Here is a 23,821-nt window from a genome sequence, read left to right as displayed (position 1 = left end):
CCTACATCCAAGACAGTGCTGGAGCAGCTACCCACAGGTGCTGCAGTCAAGCCTCCCAGACTGCCTCAGCCGGACCTGCATTTCCCTTCTTAGGCCGCGGATGTTCTCACAGATCCTGGACAGCAGTAAACAGCCAGCCCTCCCAGGACCTCGCCAGCCCCCTCATCCTCTAAGTTTGGGGACTTATGGTCACCCTCAAGTCAGCAGGAAGTAACTTTTTTTGAACACAACATCCTCAATCCCACCTTCACCCCTACCTAAGTTTGTCATTTTTTTTTTTTTTAAATTAAACAGAAAGGGAGGAATGTTGATGTAACAGGCAACTCAGCTGGCCTTCCCTCAGGGGCCTGGCAACATCTAAGGTCATCCTCTCTGGCTGCCTGTAGCCACGGAGGTGTGCAGCCAGTAAAAAGGACCTGCCCGCCACCACGCTCTCTCTCATTCTTGGTCTTGTTCTGTCTCTCTGTCTCTCTCTCAGTCTCTTTCTCTCTGTGTATGGGCACCCTCCTTTTTCTCTTCCCCTCCCCCTTTTCTCACAATAAATGGATATGTTTCATGGCATCTTAATCATTATTATAACACTATCTGCGTACCCAAGTTTTGAAGAAACTGTTTACAAGATTCTTGTCTTGTTTTCTTGGAGTTTTCTCACAGCGCTCAGAATTCTCACACAGCTCCATTCTTGAACTGTTTTGACAGCTATCTACAGAGTTTTATGACCTGTAGGGTCCTTCCATCTTGGTGTCGGTTGTGATAAGGCCTGGGATCCTGTGATAAGGTACTGTCCTCCAGGTGCTGTTCTTCCGACAGCCCTAGCGATCAAGCTCAGGGCCTCACACTTGCTAAGATCATACTCTCCCACTCGGGCCAATCACCAGCCAAACATAACCTTAAAAATAATCTGTATATACATCCACGTATTACATCATCCTAACAGATTCGTCACTGCCTCCTGAGGTAAATTTTTCTTTCCTTGTTTTGGAGACCGGATTTCTCTGTATGGCCTTTGCTGTCCTAGAACTCCCTCTGTAGACCAGGCTCAGAGATCCTCTGCCTCTGCCTCCTGAATGCTGGGATTAAAGGCATGAACCACCACCACCCAGCAATTTTTTTCATTTATTAATTTTTATTTTGTGTATGTGGGTGTTTTGCCTACACGGATGTCTATGCACTGTATGCATGCCTGGTGTTTGCACTGGAATTGGAATTATAGACTGTTGTGAGGCACCATGTGTTCCTGGGAATTTAACCTAGGTCCTCTGCAAGAGCAGCAAGTGACCTTGACCACTGAGTCATCTCTCCAGCCCCAACCTCGGGCTTATTTTGTCTGGCTTCATTTGGAAACTAAAGATTGTCAACACAATGGCTTCATATTCTTGGTATAGTATTTATAGATTTTTTTCCTCTGTAGATCTCTTTTAAAGTTTATAGCATGTTATTCTTGGGTTTTCAATATTATTTATGGTTACTTATCTTAACATCCTGGCGATTGAAGTAGAATCTCATTGCAGTATTGATTCGCATGTCCCCAGGGTTCCAAATGTTGAACAACATAAAGTTCTAAAATTTGCAACCAGGTGACATTTGTGTCACTTAATGAGCACACGCTCTGAGAACAGCACTGGTAAGCAATTTCCTCACTGTGCAGATGTCAGAGAGTATTGACACCGGCCTCGGCCTCAGTGGCACAGGGGGCTTACTGCACACAGCCTCTGTCGCTATGATGCTGCTGGGGTTTCGTTATTTTTTTTTTTTTTTTCTGGGGTTTATTTTAGGTGTTGTTGATACTGCTTTGGAGACAGGGTCCCTTAGCCCAGTTTGGTTTGGAACTGGCCAGGAAATTGAGATCTTGTTGCCTTTCCCTCCTGAGAACTGAGATTCTAAATGTGCACTGTCATGTCTGGCATTACTGCTTTCCGACGAGCTTTTTTAAAAATTGAGTGTGTGTGTGTGTCTGTGTGTATATGTATTCATGTTTCCATGTGTTCAGCTGCACATGGGTAGAGGCATCACAAGTCCTCCAGTGTCTTCCTTGATTGATCTCAATTTACCGTATATATTGAGACAAGTCTCTCACTGTGTGGCAGCCCATTTGGAGTTAATGGCAAATTGGAATGCGCATCTGAGCAGTGGAATTCGGCCTCTTGGCCCTGGCTGTAACCTAAGGTTTGCTGTCTCAGAAACTGACCCTGGCAGTTCTACAGCAGAGGGCTCTGACCCTGAGAAACTCTGTGCAACCATGGTAACCAGACAGCAGGTTCTGTGTAACCTTGAGTGAGCCCTCATATGTTAGTTATGGCTAAGTAAAAATTGCCTCTGTGAGAAACTGCTTGTACTTTCCTGCTATTTAAGTGTTAACTTGACATTCAGTAAATGACACCTAGATGGGAGCCTAGACTTGGCGTCCTTCTTTGTGTCGCCCTATCTCCCCCTCCCCCCCCCCCCCCGAGCTTTCACCCAGGTGGTATTCAGGTGTCACTGCAGGTTGGTGACATCATGGGAACCTAGAGCTCACCAGTTTAGCTAGTTAGCTTGACATAGGAATCCCTTCTCTGCCTCCCCAGGGCTGGGATTACAGTGGGCCATGCTCACCACGCATTCATGTAGGCTCGAGGCATCCAAACTTCATTCCTCACCCATGCACAGGTTATTTACCCACGGGGCCATTTCACCAGGTCCAAGAAATATTTTTAATAAGGTGTCCACTCCAAAATAAGTACACAAGATGGGACAAGCAAAAACAAGAACCAGTAAGAGAACTATGTATTATAAAAAAACGAAACCTGCAGGATGTGGTAGTGCCCTCCTGTAATTCCAGCCCTCTGGGAGACAAAGACAGGTGGATCACTGTGAGTTCGAGGCCAGCCTGGTCTACAAAGTTAGTCCAGGACAGCCAGGGCTACACAGAGAAACCCTGTCTCAAACAAAACAAAACAAACAAACAAAACAAAACAAAAACAAAAGCCAACAAAACAAAACAACAAGAACTAATGAACAGACTAGGAGTGGGGCTGGAAGCAGGAAAAAGCAAGGAACTAGTAGCTTTTCAGTATAACCCCACCAACGCATATATTGCTGTTTCAACCTTAAAAAGGGCAAATATTGGGGTTGAGGCAAGCTCAGCTGGGAAAGCGTTTTCTTTTTTTTTTTTCTCCACTCAAGCAAGACCTGAGTTCCACACCCAGAATGGACAAAAACAAAACAACAACAACAAAAAAAACAAAGGCAAGAAAAACCCCAGGCAGAGCCAGGCGCTGACGCACGCCTTAGCGCCAGCACGCGGAGGGTAAACAGATCCGACGCTCAGGAGCCAGGCTCTCGAAACCCGCCAATCTCCCGCGCTAGGCCGGGCGGACACAAAGCCTCCGGGGCGGGGCCGGGGGCGGGGTCGGGGCCGTGACGTCACAGCCAGCACGCCCCCTGACGTCGGACGCCGGGGACCCCGGGAGGTTTCTGGCGGCGCCGGCGCCATTTTGCCTGAGCGTGCGAGCTAGTGGGAGTGGAGCGCACCGGCCGTTGTAGCCGTCGCCTTCCTCCTCCCCACAGCCCAGACAGCGGGGTGACTAGGCCGTCGGCCCTCGAGCCGAGACTTAGATCTCGTTTTAGTTCTCGGGAGCGCCTGGCCGACATGAGCGATGTCGAGGAGAACAACTTCGAGGGCAGAGTGAGTACAAAGCCGCGGGAGCCGTCTTCGGCGGCGGCCCGATGCTCCGGGGCTCGGGGACGAGCGCGGTCGGTCGGGGCGAGGTTGCGGGGCCCGCGGGAGTGGCCTCCGTGGCCACTGCGAGCGCATCCTCGCGTCCCAAGATGGCTTCGGGGTCCCCCCCCTGCTTGCCTAGATGCCCCGCTAGCCCGCAGCGCTCGTCTCTGGCGGCTGACTGGCCCCTGGCCTGGTCCTATCCTCTCCTGTCGCTCCCTCTCCCCTCAGCTTCCCATCTCTGCTCCGAGGTGCGGGTCCCCGGCGCGCTGGGGCAGGAGGCGGCGGGGCGCTCCCTCCGGCCGGATAGTGGTAGGTGCTTCCTGCGGTGGCATCTCTGGCCGCCACCCCCTCCGGCCACCGCTGCGGGGTCTCGGGTCGGAAGCGCGCGGGGCTGCTGTCCGGGCGGGCACGCGTTGGCGCGGGACTAGCTGGGGCCTGTGTCTCCTTGGCTCTGTGTTGCAGTGAGCGGCCGCGTCTCCGTCGGAACCGGCGGCGTTGCGTCTGTAGGGGCGAACGCCTTGAGGTTGAAGGTGGGACGGAGCCCGGTGAAGTGGTTAGTCAACGACCTCAGCGACCCTTAAGAGTTCTTAAGACGGGAGCTGTGAAGGGAAAACCACGCAAGAGCCTTTTCCCTTAATGTCCTCTTTCCTCTCGCTTCTCCATGAATGTGGGGATGGCAGTAACGCTGCCCTCGCCGCCCGATGTTGGATTCTTTATGTCGCAAGCCCTAATGCTTTCTTTCCTCTGACCTTTCATCTGGAAGCTCCTTTACAGGTTTTTATGGTTAAACTGTCAAGACATACATCTTAACTTGAACCTTACGTAACTGAACGAATTTCCTGGCTCAGTTTTCAAAAAAACACCTAATCGGTGTTAACCCGGCTTACCTGAAATTTACAGGCCCTCTCCCATTTCTTCTCGCACCCCTCCCCCGGGAAGGGGCTCGAAGTTTTCACTATTTGAGGTCTTGTGAATATAGTCAGCACAAAGAACGTTACCCTCAGCTTGAGTGTATTAGAACGTTTATTATTGGCTTTTGAGCTTAATTTTGAAGTTACCCTAGTAGTGGAAACTGGTGGAAGTGAGTCCTGGTGAAACCATGTCAGAAAATAAAAGGGAAACAAAAGTCCCTTGGTACGCGAGTTCTGGTTGTGTTGGTATTTATTCTAGTGGGGGAGGGGCAGGCGGAAAAAACCAAAACAAAACACTTCAAGGAGTTTGCTGGAAGGAAAGATTTTGTCCCGTTTAGACAGCCATAATCAGTCAAGTCAAAGGACCGGTCAGTTAGGTTTTTGGTCTTGGAAAGAGAGGGTAGTTTTTTGTTTTTTTTTTTTGTTTGTTTGTTTTGTTTTGTTTTGTTTTTGTTTTTAATGCACCAGGACAGGATGAGAACTACGTTTAGTTTTAGTGGATTATTTGAATGAAATAGGTGAACCTGCTTACTGTTTTAGGATTGTTTGGGTGTCCTAAATTAAGATCCTGAGATAAAAATATTTACTGAGGAAAGTCGTTTTTCTGCCAGTCCTTTGTTTTTTTTCAGTGCCGGGCTTGGTTTGTGGGATTTACACCAGTGTCACTTTAATTGCTCTGCTTCTTTCTAATTTGTCATCTAGTGGAAGGAGTAGTAGATAATTAATCTCCTTACCACCAAAAACTTTGATTCCCATTCACCTTTCAGGTAAAATTAATTTAGGTATTAACAACATGATTAACAAAGAGATTTTCCTAGGTTACCCTCTTCTGCCATTTTGTAGTAATGGCTTTATTTTTATTTTTTACAATGGTACCCATGGCTCTGTAGGTTGACTCATCAGTACTTTCAGAGTCAGTTACAGCTGACCCAGTTACAGTCAGTTACAACAGGTTGTTTTTGTTGTGGATGTTCTTAAACTGTAATTGTATTTGTAATTACATAAAGAATGAGAAGGCTAGATGCTTTTTCTGAAGGTTCACGTTGGATTTTTGTTGTAGTTTCTGAGTTTTCTGGGAGCGGAACTCAGGGCTTACGCATACTAGGCAAAGTGCTCTGCCACTCCTTTTCTTAAAGCAGTTCAATATTTAAATACAGTGTGTGTGGGGGGGTTCTTGTTGACCATAAGTGAGCACTTAAGAAATGTCATATAATACAAAATTGCTATGCCCCCTTTTTATTGCCTCAAAAGATGCTGAGGGTAACATCCTGAAAGATTTTCAGATGATGTGTTTGTTGAAGATATTTACATGGTTGTTAGAAAAAAGATTATTAATCTAGTTTTTCTTTGAGGTTGTTTTGCTTGTTTATGGGGGGATTTTAGGGGTTTTTCAAGACAGGGTTTTTCTGTGCTGCAGGTCAATGTCCTGTAAATCAGGCTGGCCTTGAACTCACAGAGATCCTCCTGCCTCTGCCTCCCCCTACAGTGCTGGGATTAAAGTCAGGTGCACCACCACTGCCACCTGTTACTCTAGTTTTTTGATTGTTTGCCTTTCTGTAGGAATTTATTAATAAAATTGCATCTCATACTTACAGTGAATGATTGCCCTTTATCTTCAGGTAGTAAAAGGGAGCATGTTAATCCCATCTCAGTGAAAGTATTTGCAGTTAGGTGAAGCTTCCTGGAATTTATCAAACACTGAAGATAAAAAAAAATATTTGTGTATATATGATTTTAAAAATTTTAGGATTCAGACAGATCCTATAGTTCTTTATGGGTGCGTGTTATTTCTTGCTCATGATAATTTAGCAAGGGCTAGTTAGTGTCAGCCTTTTAGAAATAAGAGCCACCCAGATGGTGATAGTGCACACCTTTAATCCAAGCCCGAGGATCTCTGAGTTTGAGGCCAGCTGGATCTACTGAGCAAGGTCCAGGACAGCAAGAATACACAAAAAAATCAAAATAAAGGGGTGCTGGAGAGATGGCTCAGGGGTTAAGAGTACTGACTGCTCCTTCAGAGGACACAGGTTCAATTACCAGCATCCACATGGTAGCTCCAGGATCCAATACTCTGAAAGACATACACACTGGCAAAACACCAATAAACAGACAATAAAAATAAAAGAGAAAAGAAATAGAGAACTAAGCAAGACCCTGAAGACCACCTAAGCCCCAGTTTACTACTTATTAAGTGATGTGGTATATGTTTTGACCTTTCTTTGTGAAGAACACATTGTACTTCACCATATTGACCCATTAATGGGTTTGCTAAAATTATTTATTTATTTTAGATTGTTTATTTAATGTGTATGGACATATGTACAATGCCTAAGGAAGCCAGAAGAGGAAATGACAGTCCTGGGACTAGGGTTACAGGTGGCTGTGAGCTACTGCATGGTGCTGGAAATTAAACCTGGGTCCTCTAGAAGAGCAGCCAGTGCTCTTCATTGCTGTACATCTCACCAGCAGCCCGTACTTACATGTTCTTAATGAAACAAGACCTTACAGCCTTAATCTCAGGTGAATGACAATTCAAATCTGGGTTTTTTTGTTTTTTGTTTTTTTTTTTAAACTGTCATCAACTGTGTGAGGGTAAGTGCTGAAATAGTAACAGGTGAAGTGAGATACAGGGTTTTTTTTTAAATTTAGACCTAAGGATTTGGACTTAATCCAACATGCAGTAAAGACCGCCTATGAACTCTATTTTGGAAATATAGGACCGAAAGGACAGGTACAGGAACAACAGTGCAACTTGAATTATTGACAGCAGAAATCCTTTTCAAGGAGTACAGGAGTATGATTGTGCTATCAGAACAAAGCAGGTTCTGTGCTGAGCACAATGTGGCACACCACTAATTCTTAGCACTTGGGAGGCAGAGGCAGGCAGATCTCTAAATTGCAAGTCTGCCGGGGAACACAGCAAGACCCTGCCTCAAAAAAAGAAAAAAGCCAAACAATCCAAACAGGGCCAAAACATTTTGCTTGGTGTACATACACACGCACGCACTGTTCATTTAACAGTCATTGTGTTCGTTTTGTTTTGAGACAGGGTTTCACTGAAGCTCGTGGTTGCCTTAACTCAAGATCCTTTTTGCTTTACCTTTTAGATGCTGGAATTTACAGCCAGATCCACTACAGCCAGTTCCCAATGTTCTTTTGGAGCTGAGAATGAGGGGAAAGTGTCTCTCTCTTATCCCTCTCTTTCAATGCTGGGCTGACCTCAAACTCAGAGATCTACTTAACTCACCTTCTATGTGCTGGCATCTGTTTGTCATCTTAGTAAAAATGCTGAATTGTTTGCTTTATAGAACTTATCCACAGTTAGAATTTTGATGTTAATTAATATATTTGGTAGAAATTGAGAAGAGTGGACACAAGACTGTTGTTTAGGTCCAGGTTCAGGGTCTAGCACTCACATCGCAGCTCATAATCGTGTAGCTCCAGTCCTGGGGGTTCAGACATTACTGTTTTGGACTCTGTATGGAATGCAAACAGTTTTCATTTGGGGTGTAAGATTTTTATGAGAACTGGAGAGGTGGCACAGCTTACCTTACAGAGGATCCAGGTTTTTTCCTCGAGCTCTCATCAGGTAGACACAAGCACTTTAATTCCAGTTTCCAAAGGCTCCAATGCCTTCTAGCCTCTGTAGCACTGGAATGGAAGTGGTGTGCATAAAAGTTCATGCACATTTAGTGGAAAGTTGTGTGTGTGAAGTATAGAAATAGATTTATCATGCCGCTTTAGACTTAGTCAAGCTTCAGCAAGTTAATTTTGAACACTACCTAAATTAATTTTTTGAAGAGGTGGATAGAGTGAAAGTGAGAGAAGTGGCTGAGTTTTAAGAGTGTTGCTGTTTCTCCAAAGGACCTGAATTAGGCTCCCAGCACCCACATCAGGCAGCTCACAGCTGTCTGTAACTCCAGCTCCAAGAAATCCAACACCCTTTTCTGGCATCTGCAGGCACCCACATACACTAACAGAGAGAGACATGTGCACATAAAATCTATTTTTAAAGCTGGGTGTGGTGGTGCGTACCTTTAATTCTAGCACTCTAGAGGCAGAGCCAGGCCTGGTCCACATACTGACTTTCAGAATAGCCAGAGCAGCATAGAGAGGTACTATGAGTGAAAGAATGAAATCAATCTTTTCTATAAGCCTCCAAGGTTGTTCAGTGGTTAAAGGTACTTGCCACCAAACCTGGCAACCTCATATCAGTACTCCTGACCTACATGGCGGAAGAAGAGAACAGACTCCTCTACATGCCTGCCTAACCACACAGACTGCCACTACATTAAATAAGTAAATAAATAATTTACATACAAAAAAAGGCTAAAGCTAGCCAGGCACTGTGGCCTATAATCAGCCAACCTTCGGGTAATCTGTCACTCCCTCTTGAAAAGGGACCAAAGGATCAGGAGTTGACCAAGTTGGGCAGTATGAGATCAGGGGTATGGGCTGGGGGTGAGGTAAAGACTAGCCAGCTGTGGGGGCTCAGATCTACAGTCTGCACTGCAGAAAGGTTGTTGCGGGTCCTACCCGCAGTGAGGTCAAGAGCCTGAACTACCAGAAAACTATAGGAGGGAAAAGAGGAAAAAGTTTGACTTATGATAGGAATGGTACTGAATCTGAATTGTTTTTGGGTTTATTTTCTAATGTTTTAAATGCTATCATTAAACCAGTTATGTTCTTCTGTTTCTCCACCCTATCCCCTACTTTCAGTTGAACAAGGAATTTGCAAACTTAGGAAACCATCTTAAATCTCAAGTTTTTACATTTAAGATTTCCTTCACTGAAGGGTGCTAATTCACTCAGTATAAAAGTGCAGATGTTAGAAAAGAAGCAGTGCCTGTGACTGCCCACAGTGCATCACTATAATTTTGTAGGTTTATATGACACGTGCTTGGCACTGTAGCACATGGCTATTTGGGAAGTGGTGAAAACCTGCCTCAGCTTCCTGTCTCCCTGGAAACCCCAGAGCCTTGAGATCTGAGAGACTATAACAGAACTTAATACTGTGGGTGTGTCTTTTTCAGAAGGGGGGGGTAATTTTGTCCTTATTCTTAGTTTGACCAGAGGGGAAAATGTCATGAATAATTAGCATAATAGTTTCCTTGAACCTGGCTGACTGAAAACATTTGATATTGTCAGTAGGTGCTCAGAAATCATCAACCTGATGGAGACCTTTAGAAAAGACATTTCTGTGATAGTGAAGATAAGTAGGAAGGAAATGGAAGGCGTGGCTGAGGAAAATAAGAGTATGACTTGGGAATTTGGCAGTTGGCTTCTAATTTAGTTTTAGTTGTTATGATAGTTTTCAAGTGTACTCCAGACTTTAGAGAATATACAGGCATTTAGAAGTCACCAACAAGTCTTTATAGAGACCACATAGACATCAGAGTGCATCAGACAAGTATGATCAGAAGAATTGAAATTATGAGCACCATATAGTTTGTTTTCCAGGGATGGTTCTATAGCAGTTTAGTTTGAAATTGGAAATATGTCTTTTATTAGCCTAACTTCTACTAAAGACCTGCCCCATTTTACCCAGAGAAAGCATGTGCCCCTTATTATAGACTGATTAAATAGAGTAAGTATGGTATTTGGCCAGCCAAAACACATTTTCTTCCTGCCATATGCTTTAAATTCACTAGTTTATTTCTGTGGAAATTCCCACTTTATAAGTACTAGGGAAATAACAGGAAGTTGGACTTGAATTTGTCCCCATAACTTGTTGCCTGGACTTAGTATTTTAAAACGGTTATTATATAGTGTTTAATATATGTTTACTTATCTTAATGTTAAGCACTAAGCTTAATATTTTGCATTCACAGTATACTGTGCATCCTATTGCTTATTCATGTTCTACAAGAATTTGTCCAAAGCCTGTTTGAGTTGTGCTTTGAGGACCTTTGTCTGGCTTCTTTCTGGTTTGTAGTTTCTAAGGTGGATGGAAGCCTATTTAGTATTTCTTTTATAATCTGTGATAAGGGTTAATATGAGTCATTTTGCCTGCTTCATTTAGCCTGGCAGCACATTGTATGAGTTTCTGAATGTTGTAGCCAGCATACTGAGAAAATTTTAAACATCCCTTCAAATAAGAGCTTTAAGAGCTGGTTAGTCTACTAAGACAAGACAAATGACCAGCTCTTTCCAGCATTTGATTTTTTTTTTTTTTTAAGTTTAAAATTAGCCAGCTGTGGTTTGCACATGCTTGTAAAAAACCTGTTTCTTGGGCCACTAAAGATGGATATGGTTCATTTGATACCACAAGTTTGAAATCAACATAATAAAACCTCATTTCCTAAAGAAAAAAAAAATAAAGTAACGGTCATTAAAAAATTGAATGTTTCATTTAAAAAGATGAGTCAAAGATTAAAGAAATATTATCTCGCATTTGTCCTTCATAAATGACTATAGTAGCCTGATTTCTAATACGAGTTAAGTGAAAGTGGCATTTATTAATTAGTGTTTGAGAAAGAAGATACTTTTAAATGATAAACATTATGATCTGCATTCTGTATCACCAGCTATTTGAACAATGGGCCGCATCAACGAGTAATTTGTCCATAGTTAAGTGGACTTATCTGTAAAGTTGTTTATATAAGATTCCTGAAGATCAGAGAGATTAGATTTTAGAACAGCTTTAGATTTGTTTGTTTTTAAATAATGCTTTTGGACTGAGTGCATAAGTTAGTGTGAAGTCTCCAAAGTGGTTTTGGGGCCAGTGGGTAAGGCCCTTGCTGCCCACTCCACAACACCGAGGTTTGAGTGAGAATGGACTCCAGCGGGTTGTTCTTTGCCACGTGTACAAAATAAGTAAGCATGTTCTTTTTAAAACAAGTCATTATCAGTACCAATCTTATGAGGAGAGGCTTGGAAATTAAGAATGATCTGGCCATTAAATTTTTGTCATGTTGGAGGGTTCATTAGTCATTTAAGAGTAAATTTTAGGCTTTATTTTAGGATGCTTTTGGTTTTTGTTTTTGTTTTTTAACATAGTAAAACTAAAGATTTATAGTACCTCAGCAAAACCACCTGGTATTTATGTATAAGAAAGTCTGGTGCATGCATAAGCATGTTGTAACTAATCCTGCGCTTCCATAGCAGCGCACTAGAGGTTCTGCTTTAGAGAAAGGAAAGCTAGAAAGAAAACATTCGCTGGTTCAAAATTCAAATTTTGAACCAGCCCCCTAAAAACTTCAATTATAAGCAAAATCAATAATTTTCTCTTCCTATAAGTAGTGAATATATAAGTAATGAAAATTACTTATAAGTAATGAAAATTACTTATAGGAGTATTAGAAATATGAGTTAATATAATAAATTTAAGAGTCTAAGATGAAAGACTTAACATTGCATAACTAAATGGAAAGGTTGTCACTGACCCGGGAAATAAGGGGTACATTCTTGATAAACTTCAAGGAATGGGGCCAGGGATATAGCCCAGGTGATAGGGTGATTATCTAGCACCAGGACCTGGGTTCAGTCCGAGCACTGCATAAACCAAGTTTCGGTGTCCATGTTCATGTGTACTTAGATAGAGGCAGGAGGTATAGGAGATGTCGCTGTGGAAAGGAAAATTGGGTGTGTACTTTCGTAAGATTGATTAATAGTTAAATGGATGAAGAAACTGTGGTTGTGTTGGATTTTATAACTGAAGTTACCATGCTTTTCAGTTAGTTATACATTATTTCGTAAGTTTTTCCATAGAACTGAGTTTTTGAGAAGCCAGTTTGCCATGAAGGAGATGTATGTTGTCTCATCAAGAGATGAGGGGCCCCTGTGCATATGCGAGTGCAGATGTGCGTATGCAAAAGCTGTTGGGTCAAGGCTCACTGTCATGACGCACATTTTCTTATTTGTGTTCTGTGGGATTTAAGTGGTACAAAACCCAGGAATTTTTGTGATCCAGCACTTGGAAGGTTATGGCAGGAGGATTTCTGTGAACTGTAGTCTCTCCTGGGTTATAAAGTGCAAATGTGTCTCATAAAACAGCCACAGCATATATTTGGGGAATTTACAAGCCAAAGTAAGGACGGTTAGAAACTTTGTGCTCTTTCCCTTTAGTCTATGCTTGCTTCAAAACACATCTTCCTGGTTAATCAGAACAAGTGAAGATGGTAGTCAAAATTGGGAGAGGGTGTAATTATACTAATTTGTTATGTCTTTGATCTTAGCGTTTGTGCTGTCTTGTGAGTTCAGATGGTGTGTACAGCTATTTTGGCCTGGAATGCTTTGCTTTAGCAGTACTTGAAATTTTTAGTGCCATTTATTGAAAATTAATTCTAAGATCAGTAAGAGCCTTCAGCCCATAAGATAGTGGAAAATGAATATTTAGGTGGGGGGAATTTGTTTGAATTACATATTTATATTAAAATTTAGGAACTAGAGTGGAACATGAAAGGGGAGGAGGGTAAAGAGTGTGGTTAAAAACTTAGAGAAATTCAGTAAATTCTGTTAGACTACACTTTTGAACATTTTTAAATACTATAAAAATTTGGTTTTTTAAATTTATTTTTAAATAAACTAGTTATTTGCACTTTACCTGCTGGCCTTTCCATTTGGTAGATAACATTCTGAACTCCAGCAGAGTTTTATAATCCCCACGTGCTTAAATATACTAAATGTTCTTTTTCCATTAAGGTTAATGTTCGTGAAGAAATTGAAGAGTTTTTTCCAAGAATGTGGAAGATAAATCAAGATAAAAGAAGGCTAATGAAAAGTATTAAAGATCAGAAAATTAAAATTGAATGGGGGAAAAAATTGAACAGAAGATTGGTCAGATAGAAGCACTTGAATATTTTTTAAGGCTATTTTGAATTGTTTGAATTGGGGAAGAATACACGAAGTATGAAAAATGAAAAACTCAATGAAGAATGAAGAGAAGTAGAAAGCAAGAGTGAAGTAGAATTAAAAGAATCTGGAAGAATGAATGGGTCCTAGGTTAAGTAAATGTATGGTTTATGTTCCAGTGTCTGTATGATCAAGTTGTAGATGAATTTGCATGATTACTTAGTTAATAGAAAATTGGTGATCTGGTTCAAGTAGGGAATTATTGAGGATAGTTAGCAGTATTAACAATGGGATATTAATAAGCTGAAATTTTTTCTGGAGGGTGTTGCCTAACCATTTGTTTTTCAGGAGCAATCAATATAAATAATTACGGTACTTTAAATGTTAGGTGTTAGGCATCTGCGTGACCAGTGCCATTTGTAATACTGTCTTCTTTGTTAGGAGTCTCGCTCTCAATCAAAATCTCCAACGGGAACTCCTGCTCGAGTAAAATCAGAGAGCAGGTCAGGATCTCGTAGTCCATCAAGGGTTTCCAAACATTCTGAATCCCATTCTCGGTCAAGATCAAAATCCAGGTAAGTTTAAAATGTGTAAACTGCTTTTCCTTACAGCAAGAGGGTCAGAAAGTTCGCCATAGGCTCAGACTGCATAATAGAATCCTTTCTTGGTGTATGTGCTAGTGCCTACCCATTAAGTGAGGCACCTGCCACCATACCTCGTTTACCTTACTCTGTGAAGCAGAAAACTCAGTCAGGCCAGAGCTTGCCAGTGTGGCTATTCTAGCCGGAGTTTGCTCTGAGGACCCTCATTCTCCACCTTCCAAAACTGGAGTTGCAGGCCAGTCACTATACCTAGCCAGTATTTACAGGGCTCTGAAGGTTCACACTGTGCATCCTGTGCCTTACATCGGAATGTCTATGAGCCATCTTCCCAAGCCAAAATTGATTGTTTTAAGGTGGTAGATAGGGCTGAAATTAGTATTAAGAAAATAAGGAATATATTCATTAGTATTCTTCCCACTCTGCCTATATGTCTTTAAGTATGCTTTTTTTTTTTTTTTTTTTTAACATTTTTTGGTGGAAGATGAAATGAGAGTGAAGAGATGGGCTAAATAGAAATGTTAAAAATAATAAGGGCTAGAGGGGCTGGAGAGATGGCTTCAGTGGTTAGGAGGTCTGTCTGCTCTACCAGAGGTAGTCCCGAGTTCAATTCCCAGCAACCACATGTTGGCCTACAAATTTATACCCTCTACTGCCCTCTTTGGACATGCAGGCGTACATTCACATAGAGCTTTCAAAATAAATAAATAAAATATTTAAAAGAGAGAAAGAATAAGGGATAGAGAGATGGCATAGTGGCTAAGGGTGTTTGCTGTTCTTCCAGAGGATCTGAATTTGCTTTCTGGTTCTTAGCAGCTTTCAACCAGCTGTCTGTAACTCCACCTACAGGGAACTATTTTTGGCAGGCACCTACAAAAGTGTGCATACATGTACACACATGCAAGATTCCTATAGAGTCCAAAAGAGGGGGTTGAATCCCTTACAGAAAATTGTGTTGGAGACCAAAGTGAGGTCCTCTGCAAGTGTGGTGCGCAACCAAGCCATCTCTCCACCCCCACCCCAAAAATCATTAAAAAAATATATATGTTTTTTTCTTAGGCCATTGGAGGGTTGGGACATGTCAATTATTGCAGTACAACAAAAATGAAAGGACAAAGTAGCTAAAAACATACTTGTATGCAGTCTAGAGGGCAGAGGGAATTTGATCTAAATACTTTATAAAGATTACTTATTAAGAGTTTTTATTATTGTGTGGTGTATGTGTGCCCTCAGAGACTAGACAAGTGAGTCATCCTCTGGAACTAGAGTTTCAGATGGTTAAAAGCCACCATAAACCAAACCATAGTCCTCTTGGAAAGCAGCAAATGGTCTTAACTGCTGAGCTAGCTATCCAGCCCTGTGATCCAGTATTTTAACTGTTTATTTCTCTCAAAGGTCAAGGTCAAGGAGGCATTCTCATAGACGCTACACTCGCTCCAGGTCCCACTCTCACAGGAGACGATCTCGAAGTAGATCCTACACACCAGAGTATCGGCGGCGGAGGAGCCGGAGTCACTCTCCAATGTCTAACCGTAGAAGACACACTGGCAGCAGGGTATGTGTATGAGTTAATGGAAACTTGGCTTTCTCTTTTCTGTGTAGTCATGGTAGAATACCTTGCTTTTATGAAAGGGAAATGGGACTGCAGAAAGAAAAAAAAGTACTTTAGCTTTGGGGTAGTACTTTAATCCCAGTACTTAGGAAGCAAAGGTAGGTGGATCTCTGAGTGCCAGAGCTACAGAGTAAAACCCTATTTAAAAAAAAAAAAAAAAAAAAAAAAAGCTGTGTTTTATGTTATGCATTTGCTAATAAAGGACATGCTACTACCATCCTAACAAGCCTGCATAATTCATAAACTTCTACAAATGAAGTACATGTTCTTGACTTTGTGTGACAGGTTTTTGCCATGTACATACGGCTGCCTTCAAACTTGGCAGTCTTTCTGTCTTCATCCTCTTAAGTGCTGTGATTACTAGGGCAGCAAGCGTGTGTAAATACATTTCCAAGGAAGCCAGAAGGACATTGGTTTCCCTGGAGCTGTAATGAACAGTCATTTGTGCACCTCCTAACGTGGTGCTAGGAAATGAACTCTGCTCCTCTGCTAGAGTGTGGTGTGAGGTCTTAACCGCTGAGCCATCTCTCCGGCCCCTTGAATCTTTTGTTTAGTGTGCATGTGGTATGTGCCTGAGCTGGTGTGCATGTAGAGACCAGAGGTCCTGTCCACTGCCAGTTATCTGCCACCAAATCTTTGAGATACAGCGTAGCGCTCACCCGTTGGCTCTGCCGGCTGCACAGCAAGCACTAGGATTGCAGGCACGCACAGTTGGACCAGGCTCTTTCCATGGCTTTAAAAAAGGTCAAATTTGGAAAAAAAAAAATGTGCACCAATTAAAATGAAAATCATTAACTGATTGTGATACACTCAATTTGCATTGTAGTTGATTCTTTTCCACTCAAAAGTGTTAGTACAGAGAACAAACAAGAAAATACCAAAATCTCTACGTAATAACTTAAATTTTCACTAAATGCCTGTGAGACACTGAAGTGTTTGGGTTTGGCTTAATAGTTGGCAGGTGGGCCTCAAGATACCTCAGTAAGTGGATGGGGCACTTGGCTGCCAAGACTGATGATCTGAGTTTAAAACTAGAACCCACATTGTAAAAAGAATTGACTTGACCTCCATATGTGTTTCATAGCACAAGTGTATCTTTGTCTGTCTGTGTGTGTGTGTGTGTGTGTGTGTGTATGTATACACACATGTGCACGAACTAAAGTGGGTGACAGAACTCAGGTTTCAACCAGGTTGCTTTACAGTTCTTACCTGCTGTTCTCCTACATAATACCAGTATTCCAACCATGGTAGACTGTGTATCAGTGTTAATAATCTTTTGTTCATGTATACAATATTCTGCCTGCATGTCAGAAGAGTCCCCCATATCTCATTATAAATGGTTGTGAGCCACCATGTGGTTGCTGGGAATTCAACTCTGGATCTTTGGAAGAACAGCCAGTGCTCTTAACCTCTGAGCCATTTCTCCAGCCCCATGTTTAATAATCTTAAAGTCTGGACCCTGGAAACATTTATTCAAAGGATCCTGCTACAGAATGAAAATGGTGGCTGGAGATCAGTCTCAGTGGCACTTAACTGCTTTGCCACAGGACTAGAGTCAGGATCCATTGCTCCCATTTAGCCTCTGTGGACATGGATACATGAAAGGAGAGAGTGGTTTTTAAATTTTGTTTAATATGTTTTTGAGTTCTTGCTTCTGTATGTGTGCTCATGTGTTCCTGCACCACATGTTTGGGTGGGGAAGTCAGGAAGTGTTGGATCCCCTGAAAATAGAATTACAGGTAGTTGTAAGCTGTCATGTGGGTACTGGGAGCTGAAATGGGGTCCTCTGCAAGAGCAGCAAGTACCCTTAACCATTGAGTGTTATGGGGTGCATGTTTTTCCTCCTGTCTCCAAGCTCCCGAAATAATGATTCATGAATCTCAAAATATATTTACAAATACCTTGGCCGTATAGCTAGGTTCTTCTGACTCACTCATAACTTTAAATAACCCATTTGTACTAATCTACGTTCTGCCCTCTGGCTGGTTACCTCTGCTCAGGTACCGCATGTGTCCTCACATCTGCCTTGGCGAGTCTCCTGAACCTGCTCTATCCCAGAATCTTCTGCCTGCCAGATGTTCCACATCTGTTCTACCCTTTCATATAGACCATAAGTTTTTGTTTTTGTTTTTGTTTTTTATTGACAGGCAGTATATCCATACAATACACAAGATACTCTCTACAATTGAGCCATCTCTTCAGCTTCTGAAATCTTTGGAAAAAAAAATGAAAATAGAGGGCTAGGAATGTAGCTGAGTTGGAAGAGTGCTTGCCTGTTGTGCATGAGGCCTAGATTCAACCTCCAGCACCACATAACATTGGGTGTGTGATGCATTGATTATCCTAGCCCTGAGGTTACTGATACAAGGTGAAAAAGAGTCCGATTAAGTAGCAAAGGATTAAGTATGCAAAAGGTGAATTCTTTGAGTACATTCTGGAAATTCCTGGGATAGACTAGAAAAAGGGAATATGTTTGCATAGGCTACAGCTATAAAGTGTATTCCCAAAAAAGTCTTTGTGTTTTAATCTGATTTGAGTTTTAATTTTAATTCTACTTTATTCAACAGGCAAATCCAGATCCTAATACTTGCTTGGGAGTATTTGGCCTCAGTTTGTACACAACCGAGAGAGATCTTCGTGAAGTATTTTCTCGATATGGACCATTGAGTGGTGTCAATGTGGTTTATGATCAGCGAACTGGGAGGTCACGTGGATTTGCTTTTGTGTATTTTGAGAGGATAGATGACTCTAAGGAGGTAAATCTGGTTTAAATTTTTCATTTGAAAGAATTGTTGGTGTGCATTACTATAGCAGCAGTACATAGTATTACCATCACTGTGTAGTTTCTAATTAGTAACAGCATTAGTATTAGAGGCCTGTTAATCCGCATTTCTGTAAACATGCCTTCTGATTATGTGCCCTTACTGGAACTCAGCTCAATGTTTCCATTAAAAAGTTCGTTTTAAGCTGGGTGTTGGTGGCACACGCTTGTAATCCCAGCACTCAGGGAGGTAGAGGCAAGTTGATCACTGAGTTTGAGGCCAGCCTGTTTTACAGGACAGCCAAGGCTACACAGAGAAACCCTGTTTCCCAAAAAAAAAAAAAAAAAAGCTTTTCAGCTTATGCATTTGTCATTCTGTCCTGTAATTCAAATAAGAATTGATACCCATCACAATACAAATAGTGCAGATGGCACGCGTCCTGTATTTAATGCTGAGAGCTGCTGGGGTTGAAAAACTCCTGAATGCCTCCTGTAATGTATTGGACTGCCCCAGAGCATAAAATCAGTAAGCCCAAATCTGTTCTTTTTCCTGTCCTCCACCTTCCCCCATTTTGGTTTTTGGTTTTTTAAGGCAGGGTTTCTCTGTGTAACAGAGCCCTGGATGTCCTTTGTAGACTAGGCTGGCTTCTAGCCTCGAACTCCCAGAGATTGTCCTGCCTCTGTTTCCCAAGTGCTGGGATTAAAGGTGTGCACCACCAGACCCAGCAATAAACCCTAATCTTTTTGGTGCTGAAGTTAGGAAATTATATGATTTTATGTTTTTTTGTTTTGTTTTTTATCTAATAGCTATACTAATGTCTTAGTTTCTCAGTTACCAGAACATTTTAATATGTGTGTATTTGTGGCTTGCTTATTCCTGTTTTGTTTTTTAAAGTTATGGTCTTTGTAGCCCTGGTTATCCTTGAACTTATCTGCCTCCCTCCACCTCTTGAGTGCTGAGATTAAAGCTGTGTGCCTTGTTTCCGTTTTATTGGGGCTATGGGCTTGGTTTGGTGGCTCATAATCCTGCCACTTAGGAGATGTCAGCAGAAGTAGATCAAGGGTGGGGAGGTAGAGTGGTAGGTAGAGCCATCCATCCAGATAGACAGAATAGGGGCAAAACAGAGGAAAAAGTTAACATTGTCCATGCCTTCCGAGACAGGAGAACCTCAGTTAGCGGCAGGCAGAATTACATCATGAGAGCCTGTCTGAACACATGTAAGACTTGTCTTAGCTTTATTCTTTCATCTTTTTGGGGTGGTGGGGTGGTTTCTTTTCAAAACAGGGTTTCTCTGTGTAGCCTTTGTAGGCCCTGCTGGCCTCAGACTGCCCTTGCCTTCCAGAGTGCTGGGTGTAGGCCACTGTGCCTGCCTCAGCTATTTTATTTGTCATAAAATGACAATTGACACGTTTTTCAAATTTTTCAGTTTACAGAAATAAACTATATCATTGTGCTATGCCTTTTTGAAAACATCAGTGGAATGATAAACTCGAGTGCAGGCAGTTTCATTCCTTTTCACTTGGTGATCACTAGGGGGCAGTGTTGGCTTAGAGTTAATTTTCAACAAAGGGTGCAAGTTGTTATTACAGTTGTTTGCCTGCATCCTTTTAAATCCTTAATTCTTGGCTGCTTAGTTTTACCAACAAACATTGAACTAACTGAAGAACAAGACTAGAGTTAGGATGGGCAGGGCTGCTGTAATTCCCAATTCTTTCAGGGCAGCGTATTGATGCCTAATTTTAAGGTGGGTGGTGGAGATTATAAATGAAAATTTAAATCTTAAAGTTTAGTTCACTGTTCTGAATATCTGAGGCGGTTCTAAGTGAAGAGGAACTTAGTGGTGTTCTGTCTGGGCAACTTAAATAGACTCTGGACAATACTGAGCCCTGGAGATGCTGACGGTCTATATAAGCTGAGTATAACTATATAACATATATAATATAAGCGGAATATATAATATAAGGTGGATTTTACTGGATTATAAATACTTCATTCTTAATTTTAACTAAAAAAAATGGCTTCAAGATTAGTGAATTATGAGTTACCTTTTTTTTTTTTTCTTCTTTAGGCCATGGAAAGGGCAAATGGGATGGAGCTGGATGGTAGAAGAATTCGTGTGGATTATTCTATCACCAAGAGAGCGCACACACCTACCCCAGGCATTTACATGGGCAGACCAACTCAGTAAGATTTTGGATTTGATAGGGGTAGGATGCTTGTTTAGTAGGGTCTGGGCGTTGATGTAGGTCCCTGATTGATTTCCAGCTTATTTAGAATTAAACTGCACTCCAGAAGTGTAGAGATGCTGTAAATTTTGTTAGAAAGTTGAGAGCGTATACATCCCCCTCCCTTCTGTGTCATTACCAGTGTACTCTCATGTGAGAGGACTGGAAAGATGGCTCATCAGTTGCGAACACGTGCTCCTGCAGAGGACATGAGTTAGAATATACACTTAAACTTCATTACTTTTATTTTATGCACACATTTCAGCAAGTTAACAAAATATCTGTTCTTTGATGTTAGTGCTATAAAAATAGAAAAATTTAAGTATTGCTGGGCATGGTGGCTTGCTTCTGTAATTTAGGCTCCCAGAGGAAAATTGCCACTATTGAAGCCAAACATGGCCACAGTGTGATACCCTGTTCAGTAAGATTAAAACAAAACTTAGGGAGGCCTCTGTGTAGGGCAGATGATACTGATAACAGCATTTTAAAATATCATGGTTTTCACATTGAACAAAAAACATAACTTTTGTTTTTTGAGTAAGGAGTACAAAGGAGCCAGGGCCAGGCAGATCTCTGGAGTTTTTAAGCCAGCCAGGACCACTGTCACACAAAGAAAGCCAAGCACAGACTTTGACTTAGTTTAATTGAAGGAAATATAGGTTGGGGAATAAAAGGCCTGCCAAAAAGCAGACCTGAAACAGTATCCCTTGTTCGGAACACATCAAGAAAAGGGGCTTAAATTTAAATTCACCTCCAAAGATGTAAACATTGGATCTTTACATAGTTTTATTGGAGTCATTTTTCTGGTGTTTAGGATCAATTTAAATGAACTTATATATTTCATCTTTAAATACTTGTTTTAGGCAGAGGACACAAGGCTTGCAGAAGTTGTTTCTATTCACCCATGTAGATTCCATAGGTAGAATGTAAACACCTTATCTTTTCACCCTCCTCTGGTTTATTAGGTTGGGTGGTAAACTTTGGGGGCCGGGGTTGTTTTGTTTTTAAGGTTTATTTCTCATTTATACAATGTTCTTTCTGCATGTACACCTATACGCCAGAAGAGGGCACCAGATTTCACTCTAGATGTTTGTGAGCCATATCTTTCCTTTTCTTCCTTCTTTTTCTTTCTCTTTTTAACCAGCATTTCTCTAGAGAGCCTTGGCTGTCCTTTGTAGGCAGGACAAACCCACAAAGATCCTCATACCTCTGTCAAGTGCTGCAACTAAAGTTGTGGGTTTTTGTTTTTTAATGTGTGTTGGGAGGGGTACCTGAGTACAGTGAGTGCCTTTGGAGGCCAAAAGATGGTGTCAGCTGCCCTAAGGCTGGAGGGATGTGCAGTTGTGAGCCTCCTTAAATGAGTTCTGGGAACTGAATCTTAGAAGAGAAGTGAGTACTCTTAATTACTTGAGCTGAAGCAGAACACTGTGGAAGTCAGCAAAGTGAGGTGTGAGGGGTTTTGACATGCAGGAGGAGGTTCCTTCTTATCTCACTGTAACTACTACTTTGTGTTGAATGATCCTGGATAATAACCTTTTTTTCCCTTCATTTTTCTGTAGTAGCGGTGGTGGCGGCGGCGGCGGAGGAGGTGGCGGTGGCGGGGGAGGTGGTGGTAGACGGCGAGATTCTTACTATGATAGAGGATACGATCGAGGCTATGATCGATATGAAGATTATGATTACCGCTACAGGTAATGCCTTCGTTTCAGGGATCTGTATTCTGCTATAGTAGCTTTATTTAGCACTTTAATGGTGAATATGTGTAAATAAAACTTCATGTTTGAGCTGGGTAGTCCCTGTTGCTTGAAAGACAATAGTCCAACCTGCCAAGCTGGTGACTTAATATATTTTGGGGTGGGTGAGATGGGGAGGAGTTAAAGTAAATTTAAAGACTGGGAGCATCACTCAGCTGTGATGCTCTTCTAGTATGCGTTAGGTCCTGGGCTCAGTATTGCTTGAGAATAAGTTATGTGAGGGTTTGTTTTGTTGATTGAACGCAGGGCTTCATTTTATAGCCCTGGCTGACTTGAAAACTGGCTGTGTAAACCAGCATGGCCTCCATTCACAGATCTCTGTCTTGTAGGTTGTTGGGATTCAGGTGGCCTGCACTGTTGGGTGGCTAGGGTTTTGTTTATTTTGTTTCCACTTTTTCACCTGACTGTAAAATGAGCACATGTCTAATTCAGCTCTCATTTCTTACAGAAGGAGGTCGCCTTCTCCTTACTATAGTCGCTACAGGTCTCGGTCAAGATCTCGTTCCTATAGCCCAAGTACGTAAAATTTGCTTCTGTAGCATGAAAACCATCGTTCTAACCATTGGTTTATTTTGGGGATACTTGGATATGTGATAGCTGTTATTGGTTTAAAAAAATATTAGGCAACTCAGACTATAAAATTGTTTTTGTTCTCTTTCAGGACGCTATTGATAATGGAGTGATTGTGCCCAAGGACTTTTCCTTTTTTCTGTCTTTTTTTTTTTTTTCTTTTTGATTCTGGATTTCCAATGCTTCCTAGAAAAAAAAAAAAAATCCCTGGTTTATTTAATCTATGTGTGGCCAGTTGTGTTGCTGTTTTCCACCCTTTGTTAAACTCTTAAGGTGTCATTGTTTTGTGTAGTTAACAACAGTGAAAAGGAACGCAGTATTATAAGCCTTGCGTTCTTTGCCTTTACAAAAGATTAACTCCTTACTATTAGGAAAGACGGTCTTTTGAAAGCTTGTGGCAGATGTAGACAGATTAGAAATCTGGTATTACAAACTGCTTTCTAACCTTTTGGGAAGATAAATAACACTTTAAGTAGCTCAGTCATGTTGGGTGTGTCTGGAGTGGCATGGAGCAGTCCAGTAGTTGAGTGTAGACAGTTGGATGCTGTAGGAGGAAATATGGGATTTTTTTTTTCAGAATGTAACTTTGAACCTAAAAATTAAGTCACCTTTTAGAAATTAAAAAGCTTGTAATTTCTATAAGACATGTTGTATTTGAAGTTACATGTTAAACCTTATAAACTTAAAGTGTGATTTTTTTTTTTTAATGTTAAATTTACGGAAAGTTAAGTATTCCCTTAATCACTGAAGGACATTTATTTATTTCCTAGAACAATTGTATAACTCGCTGTTAGAAATTTTGGTATTGAGACATCGGTTGTGTGGGTTATTGTATAGTATAGAATCCTAAAATGTGGGGAAGAATAATTTCAAATAAAAGTTAATTTCAAAATGA

General features: G+C 41.5%; 1 protein-coding gene across 3 annotated transcripts; it reads left to right on the top strand.

Annotated features, from left to right (window-relative positions):
• Positions 1 to 3,440: 3,440 nt before the first annotated feature.
• Tra2a (transformer 2 alpha homolog) lies at positions 3,441 to 23,821 on the top strand. 3 transcript variants are annotated; one of them, XM_055611791.1, is made up of 9 exons: positions 3,441 to 3,664; positions 3,929 to 4,009; positions 13,846 to 13,979; positions 15,399 to 15,558; positions 18,183 to 18,371; positions 20,446 to 20,561; positions 22,162 to 22,293; positions 22,808 to 22,872; positions 23,018 to 23,821. In XM_055611791.1, exons 1-9 carry the CDS (start codon positions 3,629 to 3,631, stop codon positions 23,026 to 23,028), a joined length of 924 nt encoding a protein of 307 aa, XP_055467766.1. In that variant the 5' UTR covers positions 3,441 to 3,628; the 3' UTR covers positions 23,029 to 23,821. The 3 variants fall into 3 exon arrangements, with proteins under 3 accessions (XP_055467766.1, XP_055467765.1, XP_055467767.1); XM_055611790.1 differs by having other exon boundaries at positions 22,805 to 22,872; XM_055611792.1 differs by lacking the exon at positions 3,929 to 4,009 and having other exon boundaries at positions 3,443 to 3,664; positions 22,805 to 22,872.

The sequence above is a fragment of the Psammomys obesus genome, unplaced genomic scaffold (assembly GCF_907164565.1).
Source record: "Psammomys obesus unplaced genomic scaffold, mPsaObe1.curated_primary_1811, whole genome shotgun sequence".
NCBI lineage: Eukaryota > Metazoa > Chordata > Mammalia > Rodentia > Muridae > Psammomys > Psammomys obesus.
The sequence above is the reverse complement of the archived record's forward strand: the minus strand, read 5'-3'. Positions and strand labels throughout refer to the sequence as shown.

Excerpts from the sequence above, each read along its gene's own strand:
- Tra2a (XM_055611790.1), top strand. The coding sequence starts at position 3,629 with ATGAGCGATGTCGAGGAGAACAACTTCGAGGGCAGA. Across the intron at positions 4,010-13,845 it reads CTCCCTCCGGCCGGATAGTG|GAGTCTCGCTCTCAATCAAA; the intron begins GTAGGTGCTTCC and ends CTTCTTTGTTAG. Across the intron at positions 13,980-15,398 it reads CGGTCAAGATCAAAATCCAG|GTCAAGGTCAAGGAGGCATT; the intron begins GTAAGTTTAAAA and ends TTTCTCTCAAAG.